This window comes from Carcharodon carcharias, chromosome 1 (assembly GCF_017639515.1).
Source record: "Carcharodon carcharias isolate sCarCar2 chromosome 1, sCarCar2.pri, whole genome shotgun sequence".
NCBI lineage: Eukaryota > Metazoa > Chordata > Chondrichthyes > Lamniformes > Lamnidae > Carcharodon > Carcharodon carcharias.
The window spans coordinates 116,335,295-116,361,808 of NC_054467.1; the positions used below are offsets into that span (position 1 = coordinate 116,335,295).

The window sequence follows — 26,514 nt, forward strand, 5'->3', positions numbered from 1 at the left end:
ACTGTTATAGCCAGTTTCCGGGAACTGCTTTTACATAAGGGATGTCTATCACACGTGCGCACCTACAGATCCGAAACACTCAATTAATAGAAAAGAAATTTGATTACCTTGTTGAAAATTTTTCTGTTGATTTTTATTCACAGTGAGGTCTAGGGGTCCCTCCTGCTCCTGGTGAAAGTTCTGGGTTTGCTTGGCAGGAGGATCATTTGGGACTGAAACAGATTCATCAGTTGATCCAGTCTGAGTTTCATGAACATGATTACTTCTGGATATATATTCAATTGCAAATTGACGAATCATTCTTTTCATTATTTCCTGAGCAACTAGAGGAATGTTGCGATCACAGTTCTGAGGAAGGTCTAAAAAAATTAATTCATACATTAATGGAAATGTACTATGCAAAATAAATACTAACTTTCAATTATAATGGCATATAATACCGAATTACATTTCCCTCTATACACACAAAGTAAACTCAATATAATAACCAGAAAAATTTCCTGGAAACATCAGCAAAACAATGGCACAAGTACAGTATAATAGCAATTTTCAGCACCAAAGAAATTTCAGCACAACTGGCTTGTGATGGTTTTACACTATGCCCATTGCCTTGATCTTTTACACTACATCTGCTAACTCTCTTGCGGTCATTAACATGGCTTTGCTTTCATGGGTATTTCTTGGATTTTGGCTGGTTTTCTGGTGGCTGCAGAGAAATTTGGGTGAAGGGTCATCAGAGGACATCTGATGCTAATATATTTCAAGACTCTTATGTGAGTTTCAAACACTTAAAACTTAACCTGTAGCACTGCAGCAATTTTTTTCCTTATTTCTTTCTGCCCAGAGACCTCCGATTCTCTGAGCCCAAGATATTTTACCTTGCGCAGTGTTCAGTTGGATAAAGGAGCTGCAATGGCATTCCTAATCAGCATTCCTCAGTTCAGCTTTTAAAATGGAGGATGAAGAGAATGAGGAGAGTGGTGTGAGAAATCATTATTGGAGATAATTGCAAGTGCCTTCAATCTCCTGTGTGTAATGGGCTTGGAAGGTCATGCCAAGGTCAAGAGGTGTGGTGTGTGTGACCATATGTGAAATTCTGCAGGAAGACTTGAAGCCACAAACTTCTTCCCACGATGTTATCAGTGGAGATGCAGGTCACTATGGCTCTCCATTTTTATGACTTCGGATTGATCCGATCACCCACTTTGCAATATCAGCCAGGAAGCTGCAAGAGCCTACATTCAACAGGTGACAGGGCAGCTGACTCCATCCAGTATAGCACATTCCCTGCAGAGCAATGTTTACAAGCCGACTTGGCTTCCCTGGGGTGTAGGCTATCAATTGAACCCACGTGACAATGAAAACTTCAGCAGGGAGCCAGCAACATTCATTAATAGGAAGAAATTCCACTTGTTAAATGAGCCTGCAATACCCACGAAGGATTCTGCACATCAATGCAGAGCACATCCAGGAAGCTGCCATTATGCCTTTATCTTTCGTCATTCCATCACCACTGATTATTTAACAAGGTCAAATAAATAGATGGATCCTGAGCAATAACACCTACCTCCTGCAGCCATGGTTGATGACACCATTTTGCACAATACAGGATTATTACAATCGTGCGCACACAGTGAACAGGGAGGTAGTGGAGAGGACAAATTGAGGTCCAGAGGTTGGAAGATGCCCTACTGAATATGCCACAAAGAGTGGCAAGGATTGTTGTGCTCTGCTGTGTACTGTACAGTTTTGTCTTGATGGAAGGGCTCAGTCAGAAAGTGCCTGGCAAAGAGGATCTCAAAACAGGGCCAAGTGAACAAGAAAATCAGGTGACAGCTCCCAGGATAGGTGCTCAGCAACTGATTGCCCCATCTTCAGAATCCCCCATCAGCGACAACAGCAGCGCTCCACCATTTGTGTCAATAATTCCCTTCGGGAAAGCGGTTGCAAAGGCTGGAGGCCAGGCAACATGAGAAACAATTAAACTTTTAATCAACTAACAATATCACACGAAACATGAAACGAACCTCAAAAAGTGAACCTTCAAACAGAAAATATGGTGGTAAAGTCCAGAACCTTCTACATTGCTAGACAGCCACAGAAACCGGTGAGCTTTCAAAGTCCTGGCATTCAGAACAACATATAAACAAACATTTTACACAGTACATTATTTAAATGTGAATCTTAAAGATGTGACTGCGACAAAAGGCCAGCGTCAGTAACAATGCCAAGGTGGTTAAATATGAAATTATAAAAAAAAAGTATTCCAACTTTAAAAAACATTTTCCTATAAACATTGCTTAAATGTTTGTTCATCCAAAAAAAAACGTTATTTAGACAAAAAGCCACACTGATGACTTAATACAGACTGAGAGCATTATGAAACAGTTCATAGTAATTGCAGATGAAAAAGTACATTGCCAAAGGCAGTAAAAAACAAAAGGAACCTCTGTACACTAGTGTCCAAAAAACAGGCCAGAGGCAGCAACTCAACACAAACAGTAAACTGGTCATGCAGTTATAGCATTGCACAAATCAGCCCCAGGACGAAGAGGAGCTGGAGGAGATAGATTCAGCGAGCAGACATTCACTCTAATCCTTGAACACACCGTGCCAGGATGTGGCTATTGGCAAAATATCCTATTGTTGCAACTGACAATTTTGATGAGATCATGGAGGTAGGAAGGCTGCTGCTAAAGCTGGATTGGAGAGGCATGGGGCTGAACAGACTCAACACACAACAGTTAGCATCTGGAATGGATCTGGTACTGGCCACATCTTCTTAGAAGCCCAATCTCACCTGCCTCATGTCACTTTGGTGGGGTAGATGGACATTGCAGACAATACTGTCATTCCATTAGCACTAGCTCAACAGCCACAGACATCAGCTGACTGGCTGGTGCCATGACTGCAGCCACATCCCAGAAGTCTCAATTGACTGCTTAAGTAAAAGACCAGAAAACACCATTTATCATGCTCTCCAAGTTGTCCCCCAACTCAATGAATGCAGTCAGAGATTCCAGTGGGGAATCCATAATGTTGCCACAAATCACAATGGTCAAGAGACAGCCAAGTAGATTACTAAGCTTTGTCTTATAGGCTGCGAGTGCCTGTACTTGCAATGCTGCCTGTGACAGGAGAGCTGGGTGATGCTGCTGGTGAGTTATTGGGGCCTGGAGTGGTGAGGAAAGGGGACAGATTTTCTCTCTCTCCCACCACATCAGAACATGTGCAATGATGTGTGACCTTTTCACCATTTTCCCCTAGAGCTGCTTCCTCCAATCTTCCTCTTCCTCCTACTTCATTTTCGCGTAGTCTTCCCCCTCCAGGAAGAAGTGTTTTGGCTTTTCTGACCTGTGGCAATAAAAGGCATGAGAGGTTAGAATGATTGAGCATCACTATCCTGGGCTGCAGTCTCTATTTCAGGAAGAGTGTGAAACTGAGTCAATGATCTGGCTAAGAGCTCAGCCACAGAACGAGCCCAAAGGTGTTGGAACTCACCTCACTGCAGCTCAACGCTGTCAGCTATAGCTTACAACTTTGACAATGCGCTCAGGTGATGGAGAGCCCTTTCCTGATGGAATGCCATTCTCGGGTATCAAGCTTCCCACTACTCAGCTTTTCTTCTCCCATGCACAGTGCGCCGAGTTGCCCCGCAAAGGCAAAAAAGAATGTATATGAACTGTACAGTTTGCTGACTTGGACAGAAAGCAGCCAGAATTTTTGAATGTTCTCCTAATCAGTTGCTTGGTTATTAGGGAGTTCTGCAGGTATAAAGGATTGGGTGATGTATGTGCCCTTAAGCCAGGTTCTCCCTTTGCAGCTTGTTGCTGCCTGATTGACTTCAGTGTCATACTTCAAAAAATCTCTCTTAGCTAACCAAGAGATTAAAGAGGCATTTTAACAACTACGGTCAGGTGTTTTCTCAAATAGCAGACATAGGTAGCACTACAAGCATTGTTTGGAATCTATATTTTAAAAGCCTGTCATCTGCCAATGCAGGTTATACTAAAAAGATAACATGTTGCTCAAACAACATTCTAAAATTGATATCCAAGTCTGATCTTTGAAAGGAAGAGCAGGCGAGTGTCTTACCTTGCCAGGTCTGACCAGATAGATGAAATTTCCTACGACACTGTTCAGAGGTCCATGGGGGTCACAGGATTTCTAAAGGCAGCAAAACACCCTGGCTAACTTTACTGGGTTGGGGGGCGGAGGGAGAAGAGTGGTGACCTTCCTGCCATTGAGCAGCTAGCCCCTCCTCAGCTCAATTTCTTCCAAGGGACCTTGCAGTCACTCACCAAGAAACAGCTGGCCCTCCTCTTGGTGGAGATCACTGTAAAAATAGATATACTGTTGAGGCATGGGAAATAATCTTTAAAGTAAATTTTAATCAAAAGAAATTGGAGAGAGAGAAAACCATGCTCCACTTACCACAACTCCCAAGCTTCACTTTTGGTCTCTGTCTGGTCTGACCCTGACATAGTGCTGCCCACACTTTCCAGAGCCTACAATTACTTAAGCCTCTTTCGAGCTTGTTGCTTTATATGTTCCGGCACATACCGATAAGATTCACGGGAAACTGCACTGCAAGTTGCTGTCAGTAAATTCAGCGTGGAGACTGACGTAAATGTTGGCTTAACTTGCTGTTAATCCAAACAATTCCAGGCCTACAAAGCCATTAAAATGACAATATAGGAAAGCAAAGTTACTTTGCACACAGCCACTAGATGGAGCCAGTGTGCCTTTAATAAAAATGCTAAAAACTTGGCAGAGAGAATATTAAAAAGCATACCAAATGTATAAACTGCAGGCCCAAAACTGACATCCGTGCATAATCACTTGGGCGCTATTATGTTAATTAAGCCTTTGTTTTATGCATCATAGTCACCCAGTGCACATCACCTTTATGCATATACATAAAAAGCAATCAATACTGAAAATATTCAGCTCAAAATAACATTACAGCTTAAAACTGAAGCTTCAACAAGCCTTAATATGTAGATAATGAAAATATAGAATTATACCTTTTTTGTGAAAGATAGCATTAAGAAACTTGTCTGCCTGGCATTCAAGCTTTTCAGTGTGGGACTGCCCCTGAGATAGAGATTCCTCAGTAGATGTCAGTGTTGTAGGTGCACTCACAGACGAGATATGGTCCTAGAAAAAGTAATGAATTGTATACAAAAATATTTTGAAGTAAACCAAATGGCAGAAAAGGTCAAATTTCACATTCAAAATATTGCAGTCTTAACATTAACGTAACTAAAAGCTAGTGCTAATGATAAGAGTACAAACAAAACCAAGATTTTCAGTCCCCAGTATAAGGTGATTTACAATTATGAATCCTCATTTAAATATTATTTTCATCCCATATTACAACATCAAGAAACCTATTTTCCATGCTAGACTAACTGTTCTGTAGATTTCTGGTTTGTAATCCTTTTTGAAAGAGAGGTATTAGATTGGTAATGTTCCAGTCCTCTAGAGAGTTACCAAACAAGTCCAAGGGTGTTTGAAAATTTGTGACCAGAACCTCCTACTATTTCCTCTCTGACTTCACGTATTCTAGGATGCATGCCATCGTGCTCTAGTGTCTTTTGGACTACTTTTGAGTTTCAATCTTTCAAATACCATTTCTTATCTAGAACTATCCTAATTGCTCCCTGCTCTCTTTATAGCTCTACATTCGCAGGACCATACTCTTCTTTGAAAACTGATGTACTCATTTAGTATTCCTTCATCCTCACATCCAATTAGTCCTACATTTTTAGACTATTCTTTTATTTTGTACTTTTAAAATTTTATTCTGTTTCTCTTTGTAACCCACGAGTCCTTGTTCATGCCTCTTTTCAAAATTTATTTTTTTGGTTTGTCCACTTTCTATATTTGTTTTTTTTTATTTAACTAAGATTTGTCACATGCCTTTAAGTCTCATCTCAATTTTAAACCTTGCTACTCATCCAATGTGCTAGTCTTTATTGAACCACCTTTGCTAATGAGAAGATCTATGTATCCTAATCATATCCTATTTGAATATTTCCCATTGTTTATCAACTGTCTTGTTAATTTTTATTTTCCACTTCATCTAGGATAGCTCCCATTTCTCAGTGCAATTGGGTTTTTCAGTTCAGTACTTTAATCTTCAACCATTTCCTCTTATTTTCAAATCTTAAATTGAACCTAGTTCTGTCGTGGTCGCTGTTTCCTACATGCTCCCCATGCCCTACAAAACCCATTTCATTTCCCAGAACTAGGCCCAGCATTGCTTTTCTTATTGGGCTACATACTGACGCAGAAAGTAACTGTAGAAATCCTTCCCCTTCTTTACCGTTCACATTATGCAAACATAGATGACTGATAATTCTTACCCCAGTCTATTTTACGACCCTTTTGTTTCTCTAATTTGTCTCCTGTCTCTTCCTTTATTCCAAAGAGCACTATGAAATAAATTTCAGATCCACACAAAGGGATTGATTAGGCAATGTTCCCACAGAAAATGTCAAAAAGGTGGGTGCAAAAGTGCCTGAAATTTTACCTTGCTGTAAGGCTGAAGTCAACTTTAAGGCAAATGAAGTGGACCTTTTTGTAGAAAGAATGCTCTCGGGCTCAATACTAACTCTCAAAAGAAAAATGCTTCTGGTTAAAATCTACTGACTGTCCATTTGCCTCTTTCCTCGTGTATACTGTGTATTGACAGAAGTGGGAAAAGCAAGGTCTTTAATTTCTTTGTTCAGTGTCATGCCAGCAGAAGCATCAAACATATTGCCTATTCTGTCTCCCAATGCTACGTTCTTACCAGACACCTAATGCTGAGCTCATAAATAGAAACATTACTGCCTCAGTACATATGAATGTTCACTGGAATCTCCAAACTGATTTTCATTGTCTAAAGCAATCTGCTGAGATGCCTTTTCTGAATCTTCATCTCAGCTGTTGAGAATATCTCATTAGACCTGTATTCAAGTTAATAGTATAATTTTTCAGCAAGTTATCAGAAATGCTAAAATATGAGTCTCGATAGTTGACAACTGTAGGTTTATTATTAGTGCCTGTATCTAAAAGTAGAACCCATTGTCAACTACTTCCAGCATTTAAAATTTTCACCAGCAGGGGAAGGAGCTGCATCTGATACAGTCAAGGATCCCATACAGGTCACCAACTCTGAAGCAACAAAATGCCAACTAACTCATCTGTATTCATAATAAGGTGCTGATGTCTGCATTAATGATCAACAAAGAAATGATTGATGCTGCTGCTAATAGGAGAGACAGGTAGAAATCCAAAGGAGTAAAACATCGCAAAAATGAAAGGATCATCATCCCTGTGGCATCTAATGCTGTGGAATTGGCAAAGTGGCTGAAAATTGAGCCAGACATTTTGAGGGAATTTCTCTTTGCGCACTAATGTGTCATTTGCAAGAACAGAGTCAAATTCAGAGGATTTTGTGAAATAACTGGATTTTCCACTTTATTCACTCCAATACGTGAAGCTCTGGTAAACTGTTCCCCAACGATCAGTGATATTCAAATTCTGCAGGCTCATAATTCAACAATATTAGGTTACCATGTTTATTTAAAAAATGCCATAAACTAGACCAGTTCTGAAATGATTACCAAAAAGGCTACTAACAGTGCAAAGACAGATGAAATAGGTGTACATAAAGTAGGTGTGTGTACAGAGTTTGTTCCTTTCTAGATAAAACAAAATCTAAAATATTCCTGCAATGAGTTTTCAATTCTATGCTGCAAATTGCTATTCCTGAGCAGGTCGTGTAGTTTATGTTTCTTTCTTCCATTTTCCAAACTAACTTCCAGATCAGAGAATATGAAATACTAAGCAAATTAAATTTAGAAATGAAATGGCAAGCTGACATGCAGTGCCAGATTGGGGATCAGCATGTGCCAAGCATTGTTAGAATACAGATCTGCATTCATGTTTCCTCATACATTCACTTACTAATTCAATCTATACCACTATGACAGAAGTCAGAAAAATCACTCAAACACTTTATAACTGCTGTTTTTTTTTTTAAATGGCATAAGTAAAATTCAGGAACAATGTTACTTCAAATCTCAGCCAGAGATTGGAGTGGAATGAGAAGTGGTGGGAGAAGGGATGAAGGAAAAACAAACATGCATTTCTTAAAATATGGGAATCGCTGGCATTTACTGCCCATCTTGGCCGAGAAGTTGTTGGTTGATGATCTTGGGCTGTTGCAGTCCATATGCCTCGTTTTCTTTAAATGGTGCTCCCCATATATCAAATTACATTGCCAGGCAACAACTGTACCTAGGCAAATGCAGTATCTATTTACACAGCAAGAACTGACAAACAGCATTTGGGTGATGGTTGTGAGAGGTATGTTGGCTAGTTACTCAGCAAATAATACCACAGGCTCTCTAACATCTACTTAAAACAACAGGGGAATTGGGTTTCAGTTTATTGTCTTGACTGAGGGTTGACACTTTCAACAATGCAGCATTCCCTCAGTACCGTACTGCAATGTTACATATATTATTTGCTTGTCGCAAAATTCAATCTGAGCGCTCAACCTCTAACTCAGAGGCAAGAGTTGAGACCTGTGGAGCTAGAATGATACAGATTAAGTTTAGTAGCTTAAAAACAAAGAACCAAATTTTGCAGCGCCAATGACAATGAAGCTTTCAGGTGATCACCACCATTGCACAGTAAAGAGGCCCAGCAACTTCTGTAGTATGAAGCACTGCAGACTGTAAACCCAGAAGTTGTGGTGGGCTAGCTTTGCTGCTGTGGAGCTTTTGCGGTATCACTCGCTAATCTGAGCATTTCACAAATTCTCAAGGACACTGGCACCAGAAAGTATCTTTCATAACAGTTGTCAGACAAGGAGATTTTTCAACTCTCAATGAGACTTTTTAAATGTTCAAATACAGTTAATAAGATTTGTCTGACTTTTAAAATGTTTTAATTTAAATATTTTTAGCATGATTTATCAACATTTCAACATATCACATTTTAACATGATTTATCTGACTTTTTAAAAATGCAAAGAAATTATGATTTTAAAAAATATTTATAAACAAATTAGTCTGATACCAATATGACTTTTTAACATAACAGATACTGGAGCAGCTTGATTTTGACAGAATCTATTGGTGTAGCTTCCAGTCACTGAACCACATGATCTGTCCTTTTCATCTTCACTATAGAACGCTGCAGGGCCATACTGAAGCCTGCGCCATGATGGAACTCATCATTGTTGTAGCTGAAATTCTCGCCCCCACCACTGCATTAGGCAAGCTTGTGGCTTAGTTTTATGTCAAAGGCAAGCAGGCCATAGGCTACCAGTTCACACTAATTTTGAGAAATTTTATATAAAACTCCATGGCTAGCATACCAGGTTGAGCCCTTCCCTGAATTTAGACAGATAAGCTTTTCATTCTCAATGGTAAAAGGAATCCAACAAGTGTTTTGAAATGTATAAAATAAATCTCACCTGTTCATCAACAATGGTTTTTCAATGGAAATGCAGCAGGTCACAGGAAACGTCAAAATGCTCAGATGAGATAACACATGTAAGCTTTTTGCCTAAGATTCTACAATCAGCTCCAGCTGTACCCTTCAACTAAAGTTTCTGCCTGACCTGTGCACACAATGGTCTGTGCACACATGTGGCACATTTACAATCTCCAGAAAATCTACTTCAAGCAATACATATTGTTACTGTCATGTACAATTGATCCCTTGTCAGACACTTGTCAAGAAAGGAGTGAGGCAAAAAGCAGGAAACTATAGACCAGCTAGCCTAACATTTGCCATAGGGAAAATGCTAGGATCCATTATAGAGGAGATAATAGCAGGACACCTAGGAAATCATAATAAAACCATGCTGATGGTACCCAATTGTGTGAAAGGGAAGTAGTGCTAAATGAGTTTATTTGAGTTCTTTGAGGAAGTAACAAGCAAGGTGGATAAGGGGAACCTGCAAATGTAGTGTACTTGAATTTCTAAAAGGCATTTGCTAAGGTGTCACATCAAAGGTTATGACACAAAATGAGAGCTCATGCTGAAGGGGATAACATATTCGCGTGAATAGGGGACTGGTTAACTTACAAGAAGCAAAGACCAGGAATAAATGGGTCATTTTTGGGCTGGCAAGATGTAATGAGCAGAGAGCCACAGGAATCAGTGTTGGGTCTCAACTATATACAATCTATATCAATGACTTGGATGATAGACCGAAAGTATGGCAGCTAAATTTACTGATGGCACAAAGATAGGTAGGAAAGTTAGTTGTCTACAAAAGTAAGCATGTCCGCAAAGGGATTTTGATAGGTTAAATGAGTGGGCAAAAATTTGTCAGATGGAGTATAGTGTGGGAAAATGTGAACTAGTCCAGTTTGGAAGGAAGAACAGAAAGCAGTATATTATTTAACCAGAGACACGGCAGAGCTCATCTGTTAGAGGAATCTGGGTGCCCTAATACATGAATCACAAATAGTATGCAGGTAAGGCAAGTGATTAGGAAGGCAAATGGAACGTTGGCATTTATTGCAAGGGGAGGTCAAGTATAAAAGTAGGGAAGCTTATCTACAGCTTCACAGGACCTGAGTGAGACTACATCTGCACATTAGGTGTCAACGGCATTTCAGGTACTGGATAAAGCCTCCTTGCTAATCATTCCGTTCTAGAAATCAGATGGATAGCAACACAAGTATTCTCAGAAAATGAAGTATGCTCAATGTGCAGAGTTCTGGTCTCCTTACTTAAAAGGATACAATTGAACTGGGAACAGTTCAGAGAAGGTTCACTCAACTGATTTCTGGGATGAAGGGGTTACCTGAGAAAAGGTCGCACAAGTTGGGCCTATACCCACTGGAATTTAGAAAAATGACAGGTGATCTAATTGAAACATATAAGATCCTGAGAGGACTTGATAGGGTGGATGCTGAGACATTTCCCCTTTGGAGGAAGTCTAGAACTAAGGGGCACAGTTTACAAATTAGGGGTCTCCCATTTAGGGCTGAGATGAGTTTTTTTCCCCCCCAAGGGTTGTTAATCTGTGCAATTCTTCCCCAGAGAGCAGTGGAGGCTGAGTCATTGAATACATTCAAGACCAAGTTAGATTTTTGATCAACAAGGGTTATACAAACAGACAGGAAAGTGGACATGAGGCCACAATCAGATCAGCCATGATCTTATTGAATGGCAGAGAAGGCTCAAAGGGCTGAATGGCCTACTCCTGCTCCCAATTCTCGTGCTCTTATGTTTCTCAATCTGCTCGATTAAAGAGCTGAAAATCTGAAGCATTTCTGTTAAACGTCATTTTAAATTAAAAAGATCCGTTCTCAAGATATGGATGAAAGTCCGATTAAAGTAAGATGGATAAAGGAGATAGCTAAAAGCTACATTACTTCAGGAAGTCAGTTATGCAGTTTTTGGACTTACCTTGACTTTTTCTCTCCTTATGCAGCAAAATGAACAATTTTCATTCATAGACCAGTCAGTCACTTCTTCAGGTTCACAGTCTTCAAAGAAAATAAGTGCAAAAATATTTATTTTAATCTATAATACAGCAGAAACCAAATATATTTTCTGTAACTACCAAAAATTAACAGACTTAATATAAAATTAATTATTTAAGAAGTTTGAAATGGTAGTCCTGCAGCACCACAGCATACTTGCAAGTATGGCTGTTTTAAAACATATTTTTCAAATGAAAGATATCTTCTATGCAGCCAAAGTACAGTTAAAATTGACAAAAGTGAGAATTACAACGGATACAATCTTTGAGACATTAGGTGTCAATGGCATTTCAGGTACTGGATAAAGCCTCCTTGCTAATCATTCCATTCTAGAAATCAGATGGATAGCAACACAAGTATTCTCAGAAAATGAAGTAGGCTCAATGCCCGAGGCTTTCCAGAAAACAGTGCAATGTACAACTTATACTGCAAATCATGTAACTGAGTTCTCCAATCTTCAGTTGTTAAAATTAGTTTTCCAAGGAATCTTGGTGAAAGTTAATACATCACCCTAAGCTTAATGGCAGATCAACAACCTCAGTAGTGCAGCCAATAGCTTATTCAGTTTACCAATCAGAAGGCAGGAAAAATTCATAACAAGGGCCGTTGTAACTCAAATTTGGTTTTGGGAGGTAAGTGCCCTGTGTGTTCTTAAATGACTTTATCATGATCACAGAGGCATGCAACTAAAGTTCAAAAGGCAGCATTTCCTAGGCTGTGGCTTCTTTCCTGGGGTCTGTCCCAGTCATACAAATGAGACTAGGTAATTCAGGGCTAAGCTCCACTTATGTGACCATCAGCAGCTCCATCACAAGAGGCAGCTACAGGAAGTCAACTGACAACTCTGCCTCACTCACCTTCAGAATGGCATCAGATGTCTCAACTGATTCAACTCAAAACCCAGTAAATAAGGGTACAAGGCTCACCCAGACTCAGAGATGAAGCATGGCATCAGACAATAGGGTGCCTGCTGGTAGAGTCTACTTCCTCTCGCTCCTTCTTATCAAGCACACTTTTGAACACAGCATTGTAAATAGTAAGTGAACTTGCACTATGTAGTTTTTAAGTGGATTGAAAAGTCAGACCCATTTGTTGTTAAATTATGACTTTAAAAAAATTTACATTGTTGTCACAGGAAACTTTTTGCTTGGGCAAAATAACTTTGCACATCCTGATAATTTACTACCTCACTACTAAAGCTGTCTCTTTGTACCATAGCCATGCTTTGTCACAACTCGGTTGACAATGCTTAAATTCAGCACAGTGTGTCTTTAAGAGATCACCCGCAGCACTGCTGTCCAACAATGCAAGTAGCTGCAGAGGGATACAGACATTTATACCTACTTATTTTAGGACTGTTAAGTTTTCATGATGGAGTTAGCCATGATTAAGTTTACAACACAACTTGTTGTTTGATGATTGCAAGTTTATTTGCTTTTTTCAGCTCAATTAATGTTCAATTGTTCGTTAACAGTCTTGTCCTGCATTCCTTGAGTTTGCAGTCCCACAAAGATCAATCCATGGCCTAATTGTTGAAGCCTTCCTTTGCAGCTTCAGTTGGCTGATTAATGCAGGTGATTAAGAGAGCATTAGCTGAACAACAGTGCCTAGCCACTGGCACTATGCCTCCTACCAGGGGGCACATTAGGATTCTCTGGTTTCACTGGAATCTCTTCTGAGGAAGTCGAATTGAGGCCCTGCCCCTTGGATGAAATTGTGCAGCAGATCACTAATATCTGTGTCACTTTACTAGGGTTGTGCTGTTGGACAACCTCTGACCTGTCCCACTGCCTGAAGTAAGCTTTGAGCACCCCTCCGGTCCTCTCCATCACTGTTTGTGTACAGTTGTATCTTGCTTGTGCTGCTTTGTTGATGATGCAAAATGGGGTCATCAGCCAGAGCTGCAGACAGTAGACCTCATCTCTGAGAAAAGATTTGTCTCATTCTTCGCTACTGAATAATTCACAGAATGGCAAAGAACAAAAATGAGATCTTCCCAGATGTTGAGTTAGTTTGCATTATCCTTCTTGGCAGACAATTTGCAAATTTGTTGAGCAGCACCCTTTCCTGTTAACAAGAGTGAAGCCTTCAACAGTAGGTGGGTGTACTAACTTCACACTCAGGATTCTGGATGGTAGAACTGACAGGATCAGAAAAGAAAGTCAGTGAACAATTGAGACAGCAGAGATAAATCTCTGCAACTTTTAAGAAGCAATTAATCACATTGATATAATTCTTACTCAAATGCATAATGTGTCCCTGCAACAAGGGAAGCAGCGATAGGTTCAGGAAGTTCAAAACTGCCACGAACTATGCTAGTGGTCAGAGATATGAAATTTTCTGGTTATGGAGTGCTATGGATGCAGCAGTGCAGTACGTCCAGGAAGCTGTGATGCCGCATGACTAAGGGTATAACTAGCATGCAGTAGAATTTCCTAGACTTCTGGTCTGGAATTGTGACATCCACCATGGTGTGGGATTCCAGGAAATTTCAGGTCATTAATTTTTGTAAAACTAGATTGGCAAGGGAAATGGATCAATATTTGAGGAATGCTTTGATGAAAGAGGAACAATGTAATAAGTTAGATACCTTGTTTACCATGGGCTGCGATATAGAAGTTAACCTGATATTGAAGATAACCCCATTTCTTCATCCCCAAAAATGTTTTTGCATATACTCGGTGGATAAGTTTACTCAATGGTACCTTATAACCAAATGCAAGGGATCAAGCAGGTGAGGTGTTGAGATGCACAGGAGTTTAAGGCACACGTGCACAGAACAAACCCTGATGGCAAATGACAAAAATGGCAATCACCCACACTTTTATACTCAGTGTATAAACTGACCCCTATTTTTGGAGAGATTTTAGGACTTCAGAGGTTGAGTCAGATGCCAACATCCACGGTACATAATTTCGCATTTCCAGTGTGCCACTGGATTAAGCTACACAGTATTTTGAAGAAGGCAGCCCTCTATAAACACTAGTTAAAAAGCAAGCATGACTAATTGCAAATAATCTATTATCTAATAAATGTAAACAATGCTTGCTGACCATATTGGACCAGTCCAAGGTAATATCTTCTTAAATGTATCCATGGAATTCTTAATATCTTTTGCATTAGACTTCAATGCAAAGTTAATTCCACCAGTGGTTTACGTTCCCTAAATTTAACTATCCCCAATGTCTTAGTTCCTCAAACAAAAATTGCATCTCTTCTAGCAATTCAAATGGAGAATTTCACATTTGATTCATGTGGTGATATGTAAATGTACAGGATGGCAAATTACCTATGCAAAATGTAATTGTCAAGACTGCATTAGAACAAATTGCTAAGATTCAGAATAATGTTTTCTCAGCCTTTGTACCAAAGGCGATGCAGCGTATCAGCATGAGTATGAGTTTATTAACCCTTCTGGATAAATGCAAAGCCACAGTCACTGCAGCTTCCCATGCTAGAGTTTTGGTAACAATGAAAATTAGATTACGCATCTTTAGGAACGCTTCAAATAGAATCGTAATATATTGCAGCACTAATTCCAGATTTCTAGTGGCAAAGTCACAAAGGATACAATTTAAGATTTTTTTTTCCAATCAAACTAATTTCCTTTTCCCATATGTATGAATTTGTGCATGCAAGGATTAACATCTTATCTGTTCCCAGAGATAACACCAACTGTAAAACTACTTACAATATGCCCTCCAGGAACAAATCTGTGGGGCTAATTGGTGGGATATTGATACGTAGAGGATGCATTCAATGAACAAAGACCAAATTGAAGAATTTTATATGCATCTATATGGAACATGTAGGCAGTATTGGCATGAACTGACCAACAAAATGTTTTACTAAAGGTACAAAAGAAATTTAAATGGCAGCCCTGCAGGATCTATTTAGAATAACTTTTAATGATTATCTCACAGAGTATATAAACAATTTGTACTTCTTTGGGCCTTTAATGCAACAAATTGTCCAAAGGCCCTTCACAGGAGAATGATAAAGCCACGTAAAGAGATATTAACGCAGATGATCAAAGAGGTAGGTTTTAAGGAGCATCTTAAAGGGTGCAGAGAGGTAGGTGGTGAGGTTTAGGGAGGGAATTCCAGAGCTTAGAAACAAGAAAGCTGAAGGCACAGCCACCAAGAAGCAATACAATCAGGAATCCTTGTGTCCAGAATTAGATTGCAAGGATATCTCAGAAGGTTGTGGAGATTAGAGAGATAGGGAGGGACAAGGTCTTAGTAGTTTGAAAGGAAGGATGCGAATTTTAAAATTGAGACGTTGTTTAATTGGGAGCCAATGTAGACCAGCGAGAAGTGTGATGGGTGAATGGGAGTTGTTGCGAGTAAGGGCACAGGCAGCAGAGTTTTGGTGACCTCAAGTTTACGGAGGGTAAAATGTAGGAAGCCGGACAAGTGCATTTCTATTAATCAATGAGCTAAGCTAACAAAGGCATAGATGACGGTTTCAGCAGATGAGCAGGGGCAGGGGCAGAGTTAAGCTACATACCGGACATGGAAATAGGCACCCTTACTGATGCTGCACTTCTGGCTGAAAGCTCATCTAGGTTTGAATTTTTTTTATTCATTCATGTGACGTGGACATCGCTGGCTAGGCCAGCATTTATTGCTCATCCCTAATTGCTCTTGAGAAGGTGATGGTGAGCTGCCTTCTTGAACCACGACAGTCCATGTGTTATAGGTACACCCACAATGCTGATAGGGAGTTCCAAGATTTTGACCCAGTGACCATGAAGGAACAGCGATATGCTTGCAAGACAGGAGGGCAAGTGGCTTGGAAAGGGATTTCCTGGTGGTGATGTTTCCATCTGCCTGCTGCTATTGTCCTTCTAGGTGGTGGTGGTGGTCATGGGTTTGGAAGGTACCATCTTAGGAGGCTTGGTGAGTTCCTGCAGTACATCTTGTAGATGGTACACACTGCTGCTACTGTGCGTTGGTGGTGGAGGGAGTGAATGTTTCAGGATGGGGTGCCAATCAAGCAGGCTGTTTTGTCCTAGATGGTGTCAAACTTCTTGTGTTGTTGTTGGAGCTACACTCATCCAGGCAAGTGGAGAGTATTCCATCACACTCCTAACTTGTGCCTTGCATATGGTGGACAGGCTTTGGGGAATCGGGGGTTAAGTTACTCCCTGCAGGATTCCCAGCTTCTGACCTGTTCTAGTGGCCACAGTATTTATATGGCTAGTCCAGTTCAGTTTCTGGTCAATGGTAACCCCCAGGATATTGATAGTGGAGGATTTAGCTATGATAATACCACTGAATGGCATGGGGCGATAGTTAGATTCGCTCTAATCATTGCCTGGCACTTGTATGGTGTGAACGTTACTTGCGATTTGTTAGCCCAAGCCTGAATATATGAAGGCCGTGAAAATGCTGGTTCAAACAATTGCCAGGTAGAGTGAAGTCGATAGCCAGGGAAGAGAATTTATAGCTTGCACAGAAGATAATGACTTCAGTCTTCCAGATATTTTATTGGGTCTAAAAATCTAGACAAACAGAAAATTACCTACCATACATTGAGGTCAATTTCATTAATGGGAAGGGGAAACTCATGAATGGGCTTAAGGCCGCCACTTTCAGCCCTGAAAAGTGCTCACTCTACCTCGGATTATACTTGAAGGGCAAAGTAGCACAAAAATTTGAGCAATAGATGAAGCTAGCTGTTCCACGTTGCTATTATGTAGTAGTAACATGAGTGGTATTCGCCACTGACAAGATGCTGCTGTCAAGCCAAAAAGACGTTCTGCCTTTCACACATATGAGTAACGTGGTATATGAATTTCAGTGCCAGTGTGATGGTAGGTACGTAGACCATACAATCTGCCAGTCTTTGGGATGTATCAAATAGTAAAACCCAGCCACTGATTGCAATGGGCAAGGTACAGACCGTACCCAACCAGCCCATACTTGCAAAACTCAAAACAGTGCCCAACATTAGATGTGCTTCTGCGATTGGACAACTTTTGCTAAACAATCCTCAGTGTACTAAGAATTAGGCTGACAATCAATTGAAGACTGTCAGTTGGGGTCGCAGTTTGGTGCATTTGTATGTACTGGGAGCTACATATATTAATACACAGGGCCCTTTTCTTTGCAGACAGAAAGAACATGTACATAAATTGCATCTGCTTCAGCTAAACAAAATAGGTGTCAGCCATTCACTGACTCATTTGTCAGGGTAATGCGTTGGCCAATCAGGGTCAAGCCACCTGGTTTAAATTTCTTTAATTGCTTGGCAGTTAACTGTCAGTCACCATCAATTGATGAATTCTCCATGGCAACGCCTCTACCAGAGTCCACCTGCCTGCCAATCAGTGTTTTCTTCTTAAATTGTTGTCTTCCCCTTATATTGGTATTCTTGCAAAGTGTCCTGATGAGTGCAAGACAAAAAGCTTCGACGTCTCTTTTTTCAGCAACACAAGTTCTGTACTACCAAACGACTATTAGTATCAGAAACTTGTATCAGAACTGGGGCAGCTGTCAGACTCGTCAAGCATCCTGACATGAACTATACTTTACAACTAATATCCCAGACTTCTCTATCACAATTCTTCATGTTGAACACCAAAAGCACTGAGGGTAGCAAGGGCACAGAATGCACTCTAGATGGGGAGGCTTCAATGTCCATCAACAAGAGTGGCTCAGTAGCACTACTACTGAACGAACTGGCTAACCAAATTGAAAGGATATATCTGCTGGACTGAGCCTGCGGCAAGAGAACCATAAGAAAGGGACCATAAGAAAGGGAAAACCTACCTCACCTGCTGCAGATGCATCTGTCCATGGTAGTATTGGTGGAAGTGACCACTGCCCAATCCTTGTGGAGATAAGTCCTGTTTTCTCACTGAGGATATTGTCCATTATGTTGTGTGGTACTACTACCGTGCTAAATGGAACAGGCTCAGATCAGATCAAGCAGCTGAAAACCAAGCCTTCAGGACACACTGCGGGTCGTCATCATCATCAGTAGTAGCAGAATTGTATTTAACCACAATCTGCAAACCTCATGGCCTGACATATCCCTCGTCCTACCAGTACTATTAAGCCATGGAACCAACCCTGGTTCAATGAGGAGTGTAGGAGAGCATGCAAGGAGCAGCACCAGTTATACCCTACAGGTGGCAACCTGGTGAAGCTACAACACATGACCACATGTATGCTCAACAGTGGAAGAAGCATACAACAAAGGATCAGATTAAAATTCTGCAATCATGAATGGCGGTAGATAATAAAACAACGAGCTGGAGGAAGGGGAAGCTGTGGCGTAGTGGTATTGCCACGGGACTGGTAATCCAGAGACCTAGGGTTATGTTTGAAGTATTCAATGAACGGCATGACACTAGGAAGTTCTGAGGAACAAAGGGACCTTGGCGCGTGTGTCCACAGATCTCTGAAGGCAGAGGGGCATGTTAGTGGGGTGGTGAAAAAGGCATACAGGACACTTGCCTTTATCAATCGAGGCATAGATTACAAGAGTAGAGAGGTCATGTTGGAGTTGTATAGAACCTTGGTGAGGCCACAGCTGGAGTGCTGTGTGCAGTTCTGGTTGCCACATTATAGGAAGGATATGATTGCACTGGAGGGAGTGCAGAGGAGATTCACCAGGACGTTGCCTGGGGTGAAATATTTAAGTTATGAAGAGAAGTTGGACAGACTTGGGGGTTTTTTTCATTGGAGCAGAGAAGACTGAGGAGCGTCCTGATCAAGGTGTACAAGATTATGAGGGGCATGGAAAGGGTTGATAGGGAGCAGCTGTTCCCCTTAGTTAAAGGGTCAATCACAAGAGGACATAAGCTCAAGGTGAGGGGCAGGAGGTTTAGGTGGGGGATGAGAAGAAAAACCTTTTTACCCAGAGGGTGGTGACAGTCTGGAATGCACTGCCTGGCAGGGTGGTGGAAGCGGGTTGCCTCACATCCTTTAAAAAGTACCTGGATGAGCATTTGGCATGTCATAACATTCAAGGCTATGGGCCAAGTGATGGTAAATGGGGTTAGGTAGGTAGGTCAGGTGTTTCTCACGTGTTGGTGCAGACTTGATGGGCCGAAGGGTCTCTTCTGCACTGTGTGATTCTGTGAAGAGACTCCATAACATCTCCATCCTCAACGATGGTAGGGAACACCTCATCAGTGCAAAAGGCAAGGCTGAAACATTTACAATCATCTTCAGTTAGAAATGCCAAGTGGGTGATCCAATATGGCCTACTCCTGATGACACAAGCACCACAGGTGCCAGTCTTCAGCAAATTCAATTCACCCCACGTGATACCAAGCAATGTGGATAAAGGGGAACCTGTGGATGTGCTGCACCAAGATTTCCAGAAGGCACTTGACATGGTGCCACATCAAAAGGTTACTACACAAAATAAAAGCTCATGGTGAAGGGAGTAACATATTAGCACAGATAGAGGATTGGTTCACTAATAGGAAGCAAAGAATAGGGCTAAATGGATCTTTTTCAAGCTTGGCAAGTTGTGACAGGTAGGGTGTTGTAGGGTTCAGCCCTAGGGCCTCAGGTATTTACAACTGTCAATGACTTATGAAGGGACCGGATGTATGGTTCTAAATGTGCTGCTGACACAAAGACAGGAAAGTAAGATAATGAAGAGAACATAAGGAGCCTACAAAGGGATATAGAAAGCTCAATTGATTGGGCAAAAATTTGGCAGATGGAGTATAATGTGGGAAAATGTGAACTTGTCCACTTTGACAGGAAGAATAGAAAAGCAACATATTATTTAAATAGGAACATAGAAAATAGGCGCAAGGGGGTCATTTGGCCTTTCGAGCCTGTTCCACCACTCAATATGATCTTGGCTGATCCTCTATCTCAATGTCATACTCCTGTTCTCTCCAAATACCCCTTGATGCCTTTAGAGTCTCAAAATCGATTTCATTCAAATATATTGTAACTTTGCCTCCACAGCCTTCTGTGATAGAGAATGCCATAGGTTCACCACCCTCTGAATGAAGTTTCTCCTCATCTCAGTCCTAAATGGCCTACCCCATATCCTGAGACTGTGATTCCTTGTTCTAGACCCCACCCACCCCACCCTCCCCAGCCAGTCCCTGTATCTAGTTTGTCCAGCCTTGACAGAATTTTATACATCTCAACGAGATCCCCTCTCATTCTTCTAAACTCCCGTGAATATGTGGAGAGATTGCAGAACTCGAAGGTACGGAGGAATCTGGGTGTCCTGGTACATGAATCAGGAAAAGTTAATATACAGGTACAGCAAATGATTAGGAAGGCGAAAGGAATGTTGTTGTTCATTGCAAGGGGAATAAAACACAAGAGTTGGGATGTTTTGCTATAGTTGTACAGGCTGTTGGTGAGACCACATCTAAAAGTACTGTGTACGGTTTTAGTCTCCTTATTTAAGAAAGGATATAAATGCGTTAGAAGCAATCCGGAGAAGGTTCTTTTGACTGTTACCCGAGATGGGGGCTGGGGTGGGGGTGGTTATCTTACAAGGAAAGGTTGGACAGGCTGGGCCTGTATCCATTGGAGGTTAGAAGGTTGAGAGATGACCTTATTGAAACTTACAAGGTCCTGAGGAAACTTCAGAGGGTGAGTGCCGAAAGGATGTTTCCCCTTGTGGGAGAGACTAGGACTAGGGCACAGTTCAAGAATAAGGGGTTTCCCATTTAAGACAGAGATGAGAAGAATTTTTTTTCTCTGGTCAGGAATCTTTGGAATTCTTCCCCAGAGAGCAGTGGAGGCAGGGTCAACATTTTTAAGGCAGAGGCAGATAGATTCTTGACTAAGGGAGACAAAGGGGTCAAAGGTCATCAGGGATAGGCAGAACGTGGAATTAAAGCCACAATCAGATCAGCCATGATCTTAATGATTGGCAGAGCAGGATTGAGGGGCTGAATGGCCTGCTCCTGTTCCTAAGTCATATATCATAAGTAACAGTTGCATGCGCTGATATATACTGGCCACAGTCCAGTAATGTCTCAATTTTAAAAGTCCCAACCTTGATTGCCTCCATGGCCTTGCCACTCCCCAACACGTTAACCTCCTCCTGCCCTACAACCCTCCACAATTTCAACACTCCTTCAATTCTGGTCTCTTGCACATCCCCCATTTTAAATTGCTCCACCAATGGCAACAGCCTTTTCAACTTTCTGGGCTGTAAGCTTTGGAATTCCCTTACCAAAACTCCCTCCTTTCTCCCTATTTTTATGATGCTTCTTTAAAACCAAATCTTTGGCGAAGCTTTTGGTCACCCTGTCCTAATATTTCTCTCGACTCTCCAAAGCCTTTCTATAATCTACAAGTCAGGAGTGTGACGAAATATTCTCCATTTGTTTGACTGAGGTCAGCTCCAACAACATTCAAGCAGCTCGACACCATCCAGAACAAAGCAGCCAACTTGAGCATTACCTCATCCACCACTTTAAACTTTCAGTCCTTCCACCACAGGCACATCATGGCTAGTGTGTACCATCCACTGAAGCAATTTGGCAAGGCTTCTTAAATCAACACCTCCCAAATTCATGACCCCTTCCATCTAGAAAGACTAGAGCAGCAAAATACCTGGGAACACCGACATGGTCCCCTCAAAGTCACATCTTGGAAAAATGTCACTGCTCCTTCACTGTCATGGAGCCAAAAATCTTGGAAATCCCTACCACCAACACTGTGGGAATGCCGTCACCACATTGACTATAGGGGTTTAAGAAGGCAGCTCACCACTTTCTTCAAAATAATTAAGGGTAGGCTGGCCTTTCCAACAACACCTATATACCGTGAATTAAAAACATAGCTTGGTATCAAATGTTGTTGAATGACGCTCCTGTGAAGCATTTGGGGCATCCCATGTTCAAGGCACTATATAAGCGCAAGCTATTGTTTGGCACATGATTTTTTGATCAGACTAATGCAAGTTTCCTATCAGTACTATAAAAGTAATTTTCTGTTATCCTTCTACAGCTCTAGAGCACAGAATGTTTTGAAAAGGAACTTACTGCAGTTGCCACATATGATTTGACCCGCATCATAAAATTAACTTGGTTAGAAAACATTGTTGCCCTTCCAGGACTGGGGTATTCGGCATAGTAGCTTCCAAGAGACCACTGGATAAAAATCAGGGCCTGAAGGCTTGGTTATGATTTTCCTCTTTCTAGTCCAAACTGAACAGAAACCTCACATTTTCGAGTGTAAACTACATGGGAGGTGGAAATGTCTCATCCATTCCAATACCTGAATATATTTTCAATCATTGGCTAACAACCTATGTCCCCACCTGCTTTACTTAATTGCTCAGCTTCCCATTCCAAACTTTCCAAGGAAGTAGGACCAAACTTTGATTTAGTGTAGTTAGTTACGTTGCAAGTCAAAAATCAAAATTACCTCTATCTTGGCATTCTTCCTAACCCTGCACAACCAGTTCAGAAAATGAATGATATGGAAGTCAAGGTGCTAATGAAAATTCTGAAATAGATGGATGCAATGACCAGATTTCATAACCTAACCATGAGTCTCAAACTTGTATTCAGTTTATCTGGGGTCAGGAAAACTTGGGAACCAAGGACCTTTATCAAACATGGTGTTCAACAGCAACCATCTATTAGAAAGCTACCCTAACATAAAATTAAAGGTGAGCAGGGTAAGCTATTTGAAATAGGGTATATAAGACTTGTGATGCCTGCTGGCTAAAGAAATCAAAAAACGTTTTTAAAGGAACCTTCAATCTCAATCCTTCAACTGCTTCTGTGCTGTCAAAGTTTTGTCTGGTATTAAGTCCTGGAAGAATCCCCCAGTTTATCATGAGAAATTCAATGCTATCATAGTCAGTTCCTTCCACCAACTCCACTGCCCTCTCAACCACACACTGAAACAGACTGTATGCAACATAGGGATTGTATTTGGTCCTGAACCTATCCTGCCACCAATGCACTCTCTAACCTTTTTTGTAGCGCACTGGCCCTTTAATTTTTTTTTAAATGCAGCCGCGCAAACACAACAACTTAAAAAGTGGCCAATTGTGCAAAAAAACTTTTGAAACATTGGCCAGTGGAATTTAGTGGCAGGCAATCACCCATGTACTCTGGCTACACAGGCTCTCTGTCTAACCATATTAAATTCAAAGTCCTAAGCCTGGATTTTCACCAAGTTGGGTTGATTCAGGAACCCTTTTAAAAACAGCAGGATTCTGGGATTCCTGACCCTATCCCCGGGTTTTTGGGAGTGCCTTTAAAGGATTTGGGCTGCTTCCTGTCAGAGGCCCATATCTGGCAATCCCAACGTGACTTCCACTGTGGAAACAGGCTGGTCCTACTCCTCCCGATTTTCATGGAATCGAACCAGGTTTCTAAAAGAGTCGTGTTTCACGGCCCCTCAGATGAGTCATGAACCCTGGTCTGCTTAGGGGGATCTTTTAAAAGCGAAGTTCAAAAGATTCCCCCCTCTCATGCTCTCTGCCAAGCTCTGCCCTTCTATCCATCCCCTATGATCCCTTATCCTGCCAGGCTCTGGCACTTAGAAGCCAATTGACCCACTGTTGACAATACTTTCTACAACCAATGAACGCCACAGTGTAAAATGGGATGTCTGAGAAGAAACCCCTGAAAAAATGTAATCCATTGATCACTTTCTCCTGAGTAAAAGGTCTGGACTGCAAGCTAATAAAGTGTCAATTATCTAGGCCACTTGAAGTTTCAAAAAACCATAAACCACAAGCACTTGAAAGCACTTACTTATGTCAGCAAACATTTTGAAATTGACAGTAGAGGTCAGGGAGCCTGAGGTGTCAATTAAATAATGTTTCCTCTGGGGAGCAGGTGTTCTGTTATTCCAATAGATGTCTGGGCTCTCAGCCAAGCCTCATTATGCACACTTTTTCACTGGGGCAAAGTCCCACAGTACCGAGGCGGGCCTTTTAAACTGCCAGCCTCGGCACCCGGCGGTTGCCTCCCTACTTCTTCCCAGGTCAGCTGGTCCAACTCCAGCTCGCACCCAGCTCCCAACAACGAAGATCCTGCCTTGACAAGTACTTTCTCCAGAGGCAGGTGGGCCGAGCCTGGAATTTTCCCAACTTCGCCTACCCATCTAGAGGATGAAAATCCAGGCACTAGTCTTTAATCCTTCCGTGAGTTTGCATCATCATATCTCCTCCAGCCCTATAGTCCTTTTCAGATGTCCTGTTATGTTGACTTCTATGCTTTTTCTTCTCACCCAGCCCCGTCTTATTCCAAAGAAACAGTCAGCTACTTCCTTAGAGCTCATTCCCTAAACCTCTCCACATTTCTCATCTTTAAAATCCTATTAAGAACCCTCTCTTGAATCAGGTTTTTGGCTACCTCTTTTAAACATTCTCCATAACTCAGTTACTAGTTTACTTCATGCTTATTTCTGCAACCCTTCACATTAAAAAGAACATAAAAACAGGTAGTTGCTGACTGATGTGGACAAATGTGTACATGTCCATACAACCTCACTTCGCACTGCTGCAACTGACTTTTGTTAATAATATAGACTGGATTCAAGTCAATCTGCATGTGTAAAAAGGGGGCTGTTTTGGGTATCTATCCTTCGTTAACTGAAAGGCCAAAACGTGCCTTCTCTCCTTACATATGCTGCTTTGACTGATGGACATTTCCAGCATTTTCTCTTATTTCAAATTTCCATTTGCAGGTGTAGCTTTTAAAAACAAAATCTAAGCAGAAGAAAATCTTTGGCTTAGTGGTAGCATTCCGACCTGAGCTAAAAGGTTAAGGGTTTGGGCCCCAACCCAGACAGTTCTGATGAATGAAGACTAGAATATAGTCATGCAGTGGGGTTACATGCATCTAGACTGAATGACGGACTTGTTTTTGTCCTGGTCAGGTGGGTTGGTTTTGCCCCACCCAAGGCAGTTTCGGCAATCGGAGTCCAAAGTGCTAGCACTGAACACTGGATTGAAATCCAGCGCGGGATTTGTGTCCTAAGGGTGCACGTTCGCTCACCTAAAAGGATAGGCTCTTTAGCTGTTTTTTGCAACCGACTTAGGAGAAGACATTCCAAAAATAAAAGCTGCAATAAAAGCAACAGGAAACTTACACCTCCCTAGAAGTGGCTCAAGAATCTCTCATGTGTTAGGGCCTGTCCTAGGTCTGAATAATGAATTCAAAAGCCACAAGTCCTGGGAATGTATTTTATCTGTTACAAAAGTAGCTAGCCCTCTAAGTACTAGCCACATAAAGTATCAATGGGTATGAAGTCATTTGCCTGACAGGTATGTCCCAATTATCAACAGGATCTGATGAGGCAAAATAAACCATACTAATTATTCTGCATCAGTAGAATCTTGGTGCTTGTTAACATTCACTAGAAAGAGTGCAGGAGACTGGATCTGTGTTTCTAACTTTTTACCAAGGTTTGAGGACCCAATGCAAGATTTACTTTTCTCCATATGAACCTTGAACTCACAGCTACTTACTGTTTATTCAACATTGTAGTGGCACAGGGTAGAGTTTCCTTATCAATTAACTTGAATCATATGTTCTGGAACTGAATACATCATGTTCTCTGCTGAATACTCCCCAAACCTGGTAGCAATAATGAACGGTCTCTGGTTTCAGAGCCTTATTCATGAACTATCAGGATTTCTAAAGTTTTATTTGTCCCTTCCATTAAAGGAGAGGCAACTAGACGACTAGCTTCCCCAGTTTTTCCAGCTGATATCAGCTGACTCAAGAGAACCAGACACCAAGCCTGGTACTTTAGAGGACTGTTATGACTCAGTGCCACATTACATGGTGCTTTTATTTATTGAGTATTCCAAATTTTAAAGGTTAACATTTCTCAGTTCTTTTAGAAATTTTTAAAACTGAATTTTAACTTAAAAGATGTAGGCACTTTGAATTATAAGGAGATATGTACAACTTTTCTACACAAGTAACAAATCATTGAGGAATTGTGGCAATGTGTGTTCTGTGCTGCAGGTCATTTTGCCTTAAAATATGAATACTGCCCATAAACTACTTTCAGAAAGGTGTGGATCA

At 41.2% G+C, this 26,514-nt stretch overlaps 1 protein-coding gene across 14 annotated transcripts in view; it reads right to left on the reverse strand.

Moving 5' to 3' along the window:
* Nucleotides 1-26,514, reverse strand: part of lcorl (ligand dependent nuclear receptor corepressor-like) — a 137,199-nt gene that overhangs the window by 74,633 nt on the left and 36,052 nt on the right. For 13 of the 14 annotated variants that reach the window (XR_005944439.1, XR_005944437.1, XR_005944436.1 and 10 more), the window contains 3 exons: nt 11,431-11,510; nt 5,028-5,160; nt 108-359 (listed from right to left, as the gene is read on the reverse strand). Coding sequence is in view for 9 of the 14 variants with exons in the window: in XM_041199207.1 (XP_041055141.1) it covers nt 108-359; nt 5,028-5,160; nt 11,431-11,510 (465 nt within the window). In the remaining 5 variants the exon portion in view is untranslated. Of the gene's footprint in view, nt 1-107; nt 360-5,027; nt 5,161-11,430; nt 11,511-26,514 lie in introns of those variants that run through there. The other variant, XM_041199228.1, reaches the window with a different exon arrangement.